The sequence below is a fragment of the Balaenoptera musculus genome, chromosome 1 (assembly GCF_009873245.2).
Source record: "Balaenoptera musculus isolate JJ_BM4_2016_0621 chromosome 1, mBalMus1.pri.v3, whole genome shotgun sequence".
NCBI classification, from domain to species: Eukaryota; Metazoa; Chordata; class Mammalia; order Artiodactyla; family Balaenopteridae; genus Balaenoptera; species Balaenoptera musculus.
Window position 1 is genome coordinate 154,195,004 of NC_045785.1, and position 13,632 is coordinate 154,208,635.

Here is a 13,632-nt window from a genome sequence, read left to right on the forward strand (position 1 = left end):
TGCTCCAAACAAACCCTCTTAAGTCAAACTTCTCCTTTCTCAATAGAGTCCTGCATATAGCAAAAGGGATAAGTAATTTTGTACATGATTTCCACAAGAAAGTGTTTCAAAGAGAAATTTAAGAATAAACAACTACCCAAAATGTCTCTTTGTAACAAAATGTGACAGAGGGGAGTTAGGACAAATATCTTATATTTACATGGAAAGTAAAATCGTTTCCCTGGAAACAGATCTGAGCAGTTACGCAAATGACATGAGTTAGTAGAAATCTGACCCAAAGAATAAATGAAAGGGACAAAATGGCTAACTAGGACACAAGTCTGTTCTGTGGTCATCAAAAATAAGAACAAATGTGAAAATTATGTAATGTGACAGTCCTGGTATTTGGATAAAAGTGATGGACATAGTGCTGTGGAATTCTGGATGTGCCCCAGTTCTGGGAACATTCATGGTTTGTTCCTGTGTCAGCTGCTCAGAGTCAGTGGAAAGGAAGGAAGGGAAAAGGGTCCAGTGCGTTTGGTGCAGTGATGAGTCCCCAGGGAAGTTTACATAAGCATGGTCCCTTGTTTAGCCCTCCAGCTATTGTTCTGTTTGTTTTTGCTCTGCTTTGTTCTGTTTCTTTCCACTACACGTTCTCAGCATGTTGTTTTCTTCTCCTTCACTGACTGTGCATATCTCCTAAATAAACATGGCACTTTTTCACTGGATAAGATACCCAAGTACTATGGTGAATGGACTGATGCTTGTAAAGTAATCAAGTCTCAAAAGAAAAGCCCCTTGATTATTACCCATGTCACCTTACCCTGAGAAGTCTCTTACTTGACTGATTTCTTTGTAAAAGAGAAAAGGGCATTTCCAAGCTGAATGCAGAATGAAACAGGAAGGATTCAAATTATTTAATGGGATCAGATTATGAGATATATATATATATTATAATATTTATCACACTATGATAATGTATTATCATAATTTGTATATATGTACACACACACACACACACACACACACGCTAGATTATCCTAGATTTAAATGTCAGCTCTACAGTTTACCTAACATGTGTCCACTGTGTTCCTATAAATACCTTCCCTGCAAGCAGTTTCGCCTACAACTAACTGGCCATGAGGCCAATTTGCTGTAAAAGATAAAATATATGGTTGACATCACACTAGAAAATGATAACATATCAGTTTTTGCAAATCCTTTGGTGAGCTAATCTAAGCCATATTCTGTTAAAATTTTCAACGTTTTCAAGAAACTTATCAGGAATCATGTAACCATTTGGGGGCCAGGAGGATAGGAGGAGCTTGATTCTCCTTTTGCCTCCAACTTCTAGTATGATGTCATAAATCTGGAAAAGAAAGCAAGAGAGAACAAGCCGTTGTAACTAAATTAGCTAAAGAATCGATCATTAATGCCTTCAAAAGCTGTTGGGAATCACTAGCCGCCTCTTATATTTGCTTAACTGGGAAAACTTCTGATTCTGACAGGTGGGAGGGATGACTGCTCACCAAAGGATTTGCAGAAACTGGTATTTTATCATTTTCTACTGTAATCAAAACAAAACTGTCAATCAACAGTTTTAAAAAATAACTGTATTTTTGTCTTTTATAGCAAAATGCCTTTACAGACAGTTACTTGTGCTGTGAAACTACTTGTGGCAAAGGTGTTTATGATGAAAATACCTAGAACCTTTCTAACAGTCTCTCCTTAGCCAAGTTATTTAACTTCTCTGAACTTTACTTATCTTTGTAAGGACAATAATATATAAAAGAATACATCTAAAAAGTAAATATTTACTGAATATCAAGTATATTGTAAGCACTCAATAAATGCCGGTAGTTCCTATGATAGTGGTTATGACCAAAACATTCATATTCTTATAAGCATTGGCGCTGGAGCTGTCACTTAACACATAATGTTCTCCTTTGCAACATGAGATATAGGACTAAAATCCAGATCTCTTTACTACCAGAATATATATACTTTTTGCACTATTCTAGACAGGGTTGAAGAATATTTACATTTAAATATGGGAATGTCTGATGCTGTAAACATTCACTTTAAACCAAATAAAATTTAAATTGAGAGTGTTTTGGACTCTGGAATCCATGCTGAGTCTCCATCCTGAAACCCATCTAAGCTAGTAAATGACAGCAAAGCAGAGATGCCATCCTTCTAGTGCTCCCTGCTGAGATAAAAGTATCATACAGCGCTGGATGCCAACAGAGCAAATAATTACACTGAGTGTTCTTTCCACTGCCAATGAATCGAAAAGTGGAATTTGTTGTGGATGTACCTGAATGCCTGGGACATCAGCTGTCCTATGAGAAGTCATTACATTTGCTGAGTATCTACTATCTGCCAGACACTGAATCTACAGAGGATTCAAATTGAAATGAGAAATTATTCTTGTTCTCCAGGTGCTTACAGCCACTAGTAGAATCACAGCACATGCTCACTGTGGACAAAATGTTAGGTAAAATAAACTCCATGAAGACGAACATAGTGCTAGAAAAACCCAAAGAAAGGAATGATTAATACAGGCTGACTTGGGGATGCCAATAGGGTAGGATGAGGGTAAGGACAGGATAGTTCCCTATCCTAGAATTTCTAGGAGGTGAAAAATGGAAGCCCTTCAAAGTATGTTCAGAGAGAGAGGGAAATGAAGAGAAGCCCAGATGGTATCATCAGGATAAAAAGGCAGAGCAAAATGGTGTACTTCGAACATTGTTCACTGATTCATCATTTCACAAAACACATCCAGACCAGCAATTCAGTCATCAAGATTTATTCATTCTTGGAGATAATGAAGGCTTTAGTATCATCCCAAATAAACGTCTATCTCTACAGTCAATTTTGATCTCCTCCCAAAAGAAAGCAATGTTAATGCATTAATTTAAAGAAGTAAAGCTCCACTTTGATAGGCTTTCCTTTAGCAACCTATCATTTCTATGATTTTAGAAAAAAACTCACCAATGAACAAAATTAAGCTTTTCAGGTCTGTTGCTTTAAAGAAAAGTCAACATTTGTGAAAATTTTCAGAGTAGGTAACTAAAATATGAAAAGTTAATATGTCTGCATCATTTAAATCTCCCAAAACAAATTTGCAAGATTGCCTCTGACTATCACTATTTTATTCATTCACTAAGAATCCAGATGACACAATTAGCTGGGTATTGACATTATGATAATAAAGAAATTAGTTAAGAAAGTCAAAATGTGATTTATTTAAGGAAAAAAATCAATATCAATGTGTAATGATCTTAAGTTCCAATGATATTATATGAAAAGAGCAATTAACATGCATTCATCTCCCTAGAAGATTTCAATTTCATATGTTTAGTTACTTGTGAGGAATAAAAGATAGGACACATTAAAGAGTGTTAAAATCTATAAGGCACCTTGAGAATGTGGGAAATGATCATCAATTAATGAATGTAATAGGTATTCAACAAATACCTTTTAAGGAGATACTAAAAAAACCTTGTGCCAGATGCTACAGAGCCTCCAACACAGGTAATTATCCCTGGTCTTGCAACAGATTAACTATCTAGGAGGAAAGAGAACGTATAAATCTGGGCCTAATCCAGGCCTCTGAAGGTGGTAATAAAAGTAATAATATTATTGGTATTAACTACAGTGATTTTTCCATTTATTGCTAATTTCCTGTGTGCCACACACAGATATATTGAATTTCCCAGTAACATCAACATCAAAAAATAAGAACAAACCCCAAGTACCCCATTTTTTCTTGTTCATCTCTTGTGCATGCATTATCTATATTTATCTAACCCTTTCGAACCGTTTATATTTTTAACACATGACCAGTAACAACTTCTACTTTTCATTACCTAGGCTTCCTTTTCAATCAATCAAATTTTCAATCGAATTTTTTCAAACTGTTAAATCTGCCTTGAGGTTAGATTAAAAAATGGCATGAAATAGCTCTAATTCTGAGGAGCTCATATTCATATGGTTTTAAATATGGGTAGGATAGTTTCCTATTTCTGTCCAATTTCCTCCTATGTTATACTCAACACCTCATTCAAGACCTCAGTGGGGTCTTGTTGATCACAGGAGCACAATGGAGCAGCAACTTTAGGGACTAGGCTATTGGTGATCCTCTAGTTCCTTTCATGGGTCTTAAATATTAGTGCTGAACCTGCCCCAGACTTGACTTTGCATTATTTTTTATATATGTATTATTTTCTATTTGGCTAAATTTTCTCTCTCTTGATAACTTTCCAGAAAGTTCTTCACATATCCTGGTGTTCTCATCTTTGATTTTTTTTTCTTTCATGGTTTGGGTTTTTACTTTTTGGAACAATTTGGCATCATCTGTAAATCTGAAGAGTCCAGATGCCTAAAGATAATATTTAAATTCTAAGATAAAATTCAACACCAGTTGGGATTCCCCAGACTTATAGACAGTTGTTTATTTATTACTGCACTCTGTTTTCTGCCTTTTATCAATATATTGTTCCTTAACCATGCCAAAATACTCTCAACACTGCCATGTACAGTTCTTCTTTGTAAAAATGTAGTAGTGGCTTTTGGAAATTCTAAAAAAAGTACATCAATTGCCCTTTTTCCCCAAGTCCAAAAAATAAGCTACAATATTAGTGAGCCTCAATATTTCTCCATAGAACCTTGGCTACATGTTTGTGCATTCACCTGTGTTTATCTATGAACCCTGTCAGATTCCTAGGTAGGAATGAGAGAACTAGAAGTTCATCATAGTTCTTAGAGTCTTTTCCAGAGAGCTCCTTAAGGATAGAAATCTGCTATTCTGTAGGCACAATGATTTTTGTCAAGTAAATTACATATTTTGGCTATTGATAATGATTTACTCTTGAGTTCTGTTCATAATCTTAAGTAAAAAGGTCCATCTCCAGAGATTTATTTACAGCTGTTGGTCATACAACAATAAAATGATTCAGTTGTGTTGGAAAGAGTCTTTGCTCCAGCAAGAACATATAGGGAGAAGCCATGTTCTGAGTAAAAGATAAGGTAACAGAACTACTTCAGAAAACCAACACAGTTGGTAGTCAGAGAGGACTCTTATCTGTAGAATTTTGACAGACATATTTATGTATTTGAACAGACTTTCCCTCTCTGGAATGAAGTTATTTGGAGGACAAAATCCAATCCAATCCCAATAATATTCACTTAAAATACAAAATAGCAAATTCAGATGTCCAAAAAGCACTCCAGAGAAACAGCACCACCATCTATACTTACCCTGAAAGAGAAAAATAGTTCCTGGGTCTAATTTGCGTGGCTACAAAGAAAGCTAAAGGTGAAATCAAAGCATTAAGATATTCCTGAATTTTTACCATTTCTTCTAACATTCTGGTGAAAACAAGAGCTTGCTTTTTATCTTGGTCACATCAAATTGATTCAACCACATTTTAAAATAAGTCATTTGGGGCTTCCCTGGTGGCGCAGTGGTTGAGAGTCTGCCTGCCGGTGCAGGGAACACGGGTTCGAGCCCTGGTCTGGGAAGATCCCACATGCCGCGGAGCAACTGGGCCCGTGAGCCACAATTACTGAGCCTGCGCGTCTGGAGCCTGTGCTCTGCAACAAGAGAGGCCGCGATAGTGATAGGCCCGCGCACCGCGATGAAGAGCGGCACCCGCTTGCTGCAACTGGAGAAAGCCCTTGCACAGAAACGAAGACCCAACACAGCCAATAAATAAATAAATAAAATAAGTCATTTATCTACAAATACAGTGAAAGCCCAATACATAGCTAACCTTATCATTTTCCCAGTAGTATTTAGCTATAGAAAAAGAATTATCTAGAACAAATGCCAGAGAGTCCAAGTAGTTGAGATTAGAATTCTTTACTATTTCTAATCACTTCATGGTGCTATTTTACAATAAGAGTGACAACCAAGATGGGGTGAAGAATCTTCACAGCAAAGATAATTTAAATACTTATTTGATTATGCGACAGTTCAGCTTCCCCTCTGTTCCTCAGTTTGGCTGATTGTGTAGTTACCATGTGCCAGTTGTTTTGTGACTTTGCCAGAGAGGTATGTCAAGAAGATGACAAAGAAAGGACTGGCTTTTTGCAAATGTTTGTTTCTTGCAAATCTAGTTAACATTTTTTGTTTTCTCTAAGAATTTAATTTTTCAGAATTGAACTTTAAGAACTGCCAATATTTTTAGACATTTTTTCTTTCTTATTTATTGCTTATAAGTTTCCTCTTTGGATTCTTGAATTACCAATGGGATATTATAAAAGCAAAATATTACAAGCATGATTCATGCCAAAATATTTTACAATTGTTTTAAAAGCAGTCTATTTCTCTCTGAATTTCTGTAGAACCCATGCTACCATTCCAATGACAGATGAAAAATATTTCACAGTAAGATGTCAGTTTCAGAAAAAAGCATCTTAGACTCTTAGAAGTATCTTAGAATTACTTAGACAGTTTTATAGTCTCCACAGAAAAATATTCCATAATATTTATTTCTATTTTTATTGTCCTTAAGTTAACTCCAGATGTAATCAGGTTTAAGTCATAAGGCACCCTGAAAGCGGTTCTCAAAAACTTTTAGATGCAAAATATGTACTTATTAAACTTGCATTCAGCCAGTCCATATCACCAAGGTTTCTCCTTTTCTTTCTTACCCGTGCAGACACCCACAAGATAAGTTTAAGCCTATACAGACCATTTCTCCATAACACTAATAAACATTCATACAACCTTTGGAAGAATAAAAGATAAGAGGCAGGACATATTCAAATTATTTCATTTAAAAGCAACTTAATTTTTAAGCTCATACATACTGCTCAGTTTCATTTACATGCCTGAAAAGAACAAGGCATCACAGAGAACTGTATACCCTGTTAGAGGACCAAAATAATAATAAAATATGAATAATGATTCCTTATTCAGTAATATGAAATATAATAATTCCTTTTTCTATGTAATTGGAGTAGCTCAGCATGTTACTGGTTAGGGCTTCCTTTGTTATCAAACTTGCTGAGAGTAAGAATAGAACACAGAGGGAAAAAATGGCCTGAGTGGATTCTAGAGAATTAAAGATGCTTTGTTGAGCCTAAGACTTGAGGCTAAAGTCTCAATAGAGTACTATTTAGCCTTAAAAAAGAAGGAAATCCTGCCTTTTGTGACAACATGGGTGAATCTGGAGGACATTATGCCAACTAAAATAAGCCAGACACAGAAGGACAAATACTGCATGACACCATATATATGAGGAATATAAAACAGTCAAACTCATAAAAGCAGGGAGTAGAATAGTGGTTGCCAAGGGCTGGGAGATGGGGAAGTGGGGACATATTAGTCAAAGGGTACAACTTTCAGTTACACAAGATATAAAAGTTATAGAGACCTCCTGTACAGCGTAGTGCCTATAGTTAACAAACTGTATTGCATACTTTAAAATTTGCTAAAATGGTAGCTCTTATGTTAAATATTCTTACCCAAAATTAATTAATTAAGGCAGAAGCAAATTTTACGGGATGATGGATATGCTTATGGCATGGATAGTGGTGATGGTTTCACCTGTTTATACTTATCTCCAAACTCATCAAGTTGAATACATTAAATGTATATAGGTTTTTATTTTAATCATACCTCAATAAAGTAGTTAGAAGAAAAGACTTGAGGCTAGCCAAACCCACACATCATAAAGACTATTAAATAACTCTTCTGACTATAAATTTTGCTCTTGCCAATTGGTGGCAAGCCATTTTTATGAGAGCATGTTAAAGGTGATCAATTCAGATGAAGAATGGAAATAAGTTGCAAAAGAACAGTAACAAAAAGATGCAACTCCTTCAGTATCGATGTGCTCGTGATGGGGAACGTCCTCAAGCTATTAAGACAAAAGACAGAAATATATGAAATGCAGGAATGGCTGACTTACAACCCCCAATTTATTTCTGACCATTTTAATGAAAACCTACACCATTTATAAAGAACTGAGAAGAGCGTTCAGTTTTATTTCCTGCTGTGGCTTATGTGGAAACACAGTAACTTCCCAGTCAATCAATCCACTGAAGAAAATTAAACTCATACAATGGGTAAAGGCTTATTTCACCATGATCTAGAATAAGTGAAATACTGAATGTCCAGAATATGAAAACATTCAAATGCCCACCACTGATTTCATTTCTTGAACTTGAGGGGGTCCAGTCATATAACACCAACGGAACTGCCTAATCTATCTCACAAGTTGAGAAGGCAATTCTGGGGAAAAACAATGTTGTGATTGGACATTGTCCTACCCAAGGACATCGCCTATCCCATAGTTCAAGGGATCAACATGGAGTGTTCATCCAAAGATTTTTCATCCGATGTTGGGACCATGGAAACCAGGAGGCTGAAATTAACAACTCCAAAACCAAAATAATTAGAGAAGTCTTGGATGTTTAGCTGGAGGAAAGCATTTATCAGGAGGTGGGGAAAAATAAACAAACAAAAAATCTCCAAAGCCCAAACCACTGTTAGTTATATTATCTATGTAATAGCCATGATTCTGGGTTTGGATCTCAGATGTTGTGAGAGGATGGAATTGCATCATCATGTTCTCAATACAGCTGTTTTCACCTGAGGTAGATGTGAACATTACTTGGCCACCATGACGTGTATTATATATGGGTGCTGCCTGGTAGAGCTGGATAGTTTCCATCCCTCCACATTAACTGTTAATATCCCTCAATCTTAGAGGTTGAGGAGGCTCTTGGCTTGGAGTAAAGGAACTAGAAGGAACTAGATTCTTCTTTATAGTCCCTTCTCCCTCCCACAAGCGAAACAAATGAATCAAAACAAAACCAAAACAAGAAAAAACCATTAGACAAACTGGGGTGGGCTTGATTGAGGCCAGACTGCAGAAAAAATAATCAGGGCCCTTGAAGGGAAACAGAAAGCTCTGCACAAACAGGTTGGCCACTGCACCCAGTAAAAAACAAGTGCTGGCCTGGAACCCAGTCTGGCCCTGCTGCCCTACTTAAGGCAGTACCTCGTAAACTTTAGAGTTAAAATTGCGATTCGGATTTAGTAGGTCTGGAGTGGGCCCAGATACTGTATTTCTAATAAATTCCCAGGTGATGCTGATACTATTGGTTCATGGACCATGCTTTGTTCATCAAGGCTTTAGGGAGCATAAATGCGTAACCTGAAAGAGCTAGGTTAACAGTATTTGAGACAGTTTTTCCCTTATGGAATGGTCCATAACAAAATAGACTCCTTTCCCCAACAATCACACTACCTTCCTCTCACACATTACATCACTCATCACAGTTGGTTTCTGATTGAAGTAAGGGCCTAAAGTTAGTAGATCCCTTGTTTCATTAGCAGCTCTGAAGTAGAACATGAAAAGGAGAAAGAAGAAGCAGAAAGAGGCAGGAAAGTAAGCAGTGGGTAGCAAGTCAGGCCACAAAAGAACACAGGGGTTAATCCCAAATCACCATAAGAAATAGCAGGAGAAGAAAATTACTAAAAAAGACCAAAAACTGCTAGTAAAGTAGATGGAGATTCAGACCATTATAATTTGGGGATATTAATACAAAGAGGTTGGTAAAATACTAGACATAATACTAGACATACAAATTAAATCCACAGCAAAGCATCTAATTGAACCTGTGAGGCAGAGAGCTCCTAAAAGTTTCTAGGAAACACTGAATGATAATTAGAAACTAATTACAGTAATATGAAAAATGTCATTGATATTCTCTTTATTTCACAGCTAACATTGTTCGTTTATGTTAATGAACATTAAAATAATATCAGGCACTTCATGGTTCAATCTCATTCTTACTTTTTAATTAAGACCTTAATATTGTCAATCAAGAGTTCTTCCAATACAATGCTATATTGGAATTGTATTGGAATTGTATGAGGCATTATTACTTGAAGAACTCAACCAAAATTTTAGATTTACCATTAGAGCAGGTAACTCTAACTTGAAGCTCAGCTTAAACTGATAGGCAATCCTTTTGCGTTCAGCCATTAAATTCCTGAATTAAAATGCCTCTGGATGGGCTATGCACTATTTAATTGACCACAGCTCCCAGTTCAGATGGGCAACTTAGTGAATTTATTTGTCTAGATTGTGAATGCATTTCAGTTTACAACCCCAGTATTGAAGTATTTTAAAGAGATAAGTTCTCTTTTTCATTGGTTGACAAAATATGAGTAGTTTTCATACTTGTGTTTAGAGGTAAAGTTAACTCTCTGAGTTATTGACGGCAAGGAGCTTAATACTTACCCGAGGATATACGACATATAAAAAAATAACTATAAGGCAAGGTGGGGCATAACAACTACTAACAGGGAGGCAAAACAACAATAACAACAAGTCTTTTGAGAGAACAGAGAACAAAACTCAGGATAGTTTTCTTCAAAGAGGTCTCTGAGCTAGCTGCTGAAGAATGGACAGAATTTAATGGTCAGAATGACCTCAAAGTCTGGAAGTAGAATAGTGAGGAAGGAAGAGTATGGGAAAATATAGGGCATCATCAAGGAAGAACAAGAAACTGGAACAAAGTGGGACTGAAAGGCAGTAACAGGAAAAAGAGAATACGTTTTATTAGAGCAAAATGTCATGCTACTGCAGCTCTTGCCTGCTCCATTGCTTTCTCTCTTTCATCTGAGAGCAATGCAGCTATTAAACATCAACATCTGGGCCTACTTATTTGTGTTCTGGTCCTAATTATTACCATCGTACCAAGGCTGAAGGATTCCTGATCATTGGTCTTCTTTTGATCCTTGTTCACAAGAAAGCATCACACAACTCTTGTTCATGAATTCCATCAAGCACCCTCCCCTCCACATGCTCAGCACCAGCCTCCTTACTCTCCTTACTGGCTGCTAAGGCTTTGGTCTTTCTGATTCTGTCTCTTCTCTAAGCCGTGCCATCCAAGGACAGAGCACACCCGAGTCCCCAGAGCTTGGCCATTCACTGTCTCCTGGAGCCAGAGCACATATTTCTAACTTATTATTATCCATTTTCTCTAGGGCTTCTCTAGTCACTTTCAACCAAATCTGTGGGGTTTCCCTATTTCTAATAATAATTCCTATATCTCACAATCACCCAATTAAAAAACAAAAACCATTGGGTCATGTCTTCTTATAGCCTACATACCTAGTTATTCACCAAATCCTCATGCTTTTTCCTCTCTATTCCTCCACTCCCTGGCTATCAGATCCTTAGCATTCAAACTATTCCTACAAGAGCCTTATACCTATCACAGTGACAAGGACCCTTACTGAATATCAATTCACCCCAAGCACTTTCATCATAACATTCTCTGCAAAAATTGCAAGTGTCTCCATATTTTCTGTTATATCAGAATTAGATTCTTTGGTTGGCTTTCAAAGACCCTAGACCTTCCTTACTTGACCCAACTCTATTCGTTCCCGTCTATCCAACCTGTTCTCAGCAGTTTGGTCACTCCCAGTTCTGCATGTAGAATTGGTTGAGGTAGTGGTCTTGAGGTTGATATAATTCCTCATTTTTCAAACTCAGCTTATCACTGCTCTTCAGGAACCCTTTCTTGCCTCTTCATTGATTTTTGTCACCTTCCTAACTTTTGTATATAATCTACATCACACTGTTTCATACACCTATATTTTCATAGTTTCCTTTTTTTTCTGTTATTTCACGTTTGTTCATTATGTCTTTGCAAATAATTTTGGGTAAGGTCATGATTTTTTTTTTTTTTGCTGTTTTGATTTGTTTTACTATCAAGTATCCAACATGATATTGAACATGACATGAATTTTTATAAGTAATTATTGAATAATGAGTTAGAGAGAGCATCAATAGTAAATGGCTAGAATAGATTTTAAATAGTTATATGAAAAGTGCTGGAGAAAATAGTGTTACACTGAGTGCAAACTTACCAGAGAAGACACTAGGTATCTTGGAAAGAAAGCTTTTGACGGTACGAATAGGAATTCCATTTTTTTCATCTTGCATGCGTGCTATGACGTCTTCCATCTAAATAACAATAATAAAATAATTAAAACGTTTTAAAAGTTGAACTTTTTGAGAAAAATCAGTCCTCATAAGAATTTTGTATACCTGTTTTGTCTAACTAAGAATAATGCCATATTCGTGTCTTTCTATACTTTGTCACATTAATATTTTCAGTTTGGTTAAAAGATGATTGAGAAAACAGAAAGAAAGGTGGCTATTTCAGAGTCCATTAAGCTTAAGAAGAATTTTGTGCTTGGAATATTGCCTCTCTCCTGGTTTCACATTCTTTGGTTATAAATGATCAGAAAACATTGTGATAACAAGATCCACACTTCATTAATGCTATCTCTACTGAAGTCAGTGCAAAAGAAAATACGACTTAAAAGCATCAGTTTGGATTTCCTCTTCAAACAAGAGAGTTTATATGATTTGGTTTAACATAAACTTCCACAACCTGACTAGAAATACAGGACTGACTGCCAGCAACTGCTTCTTCTCTTGCCCAGGCATTTACTAAACTGATATATGAAATCTACATGCATGCACACACATGTACAAAAGTAATAAAATGAATGTCACATCATAGCCTTTTGCTAATTTAGTACCTTCCAATGTATGTATCTTTCTTTCAATCTGATTAGTACATTCTCTTTTGTTTTTGAAAATTTTTCAGTTTTAAATGGCTTTGCTTTACCAAGTCTAATGTGGAACTTAGTTTTGAATAACATTCATTCAAATCACAGCTTCAGACTTTTGTATGTGCTTCTAAGCCTGTGGCACATATATACACACAAATATACACAAGTTGTATTGATAGTATGAAACTCAAAATCTATCATTTACTCATCTCACAAGCAGTTACTTATGACTGATTCTAGACCAGACTTACAGAGGGCACTATGGGTGTGAATACGAATATAATACACTTGCTGCCTTCAAAAAATTCAGTCAATATTGAAAACAATGGGTGAGTAGTGAAATTTGAGTAAGTTCTGTAGTTTAGTTAATAGTGTAGTACCAATATCAATTTCCCATTTTTGAAAATTATGTTACCATTATATAAGATGATGAAATTAGAGGAAGCTGAATAAAGGGCATACAGGGACTTCTCTGTACGATTTTTGCATCTTTTCTGTAAATCTGAAATTATTTCAAAATAAAAAGTTTAAAAAAATCACAGTCTAAATGTTGTATCAAGTAATCATCAATCAACACAGCTTCAGAACAGTTTTCAATGAAGAGATCTTATTTGCCTGGATAAGTATTTTCAGATTTATTAACATGAGAAACTAAGATGTGGGAAAATGGGTTTCAAATCTTCTCATTATCATTCATGACACTTGGAGCAAGCTAAGCAACTTCTCTAAGGTTTCGTTTCCTCATGTGTAAAATGTATATAATAATATTTATAACAACTATTCCACAACCTTTGTAGGGTTGGGTTGGGGTGGGAGGAGTACAGTATTTTATTAAATGATACAGCATATATAAAACACCACACACAGACAATAAATATTGGACTTCAGATGTCTACACACACCACACCCCTGATACTTCAAGCTGCATATTCTCTACTCCTCATGTTCCTTTTTCATGTGGAGGGAGCACCATTAGCCTAATTCTCCTGCCTCTCTCTGTTCCCTAACTCACTCCACTCTGGGGAGCTGGGCTGACT

General features: G+C 36.1%; 1 protein-coding gene across 4 annotated transcripts in view; it reads right to left on the reverse strand.

Moving 5' to 3' along the window:
• Positions 1 to 13,632, reverse strand: part of RGS7 (regulator of G protein signaling 7) — a 578,369-nt gene that overhangs the window by 265,952 nt on the left and 298,785 nt on the right. For all 4 annotated transcript variants that reach the window (XM_036869722.1, XM_036869740.1, XM_036869713.1 and 1 more), the window contains exon 3: positions 11,882 to 11,978. In XM_036869722.1, the coding sequence (XP_036725617.1) occupies positions 11,882 to 11,978 (97 nt within the window). The remainder of the gene's footprint in view (positions 1 to 11,881; positions 11,979 to 13,632) is intronic.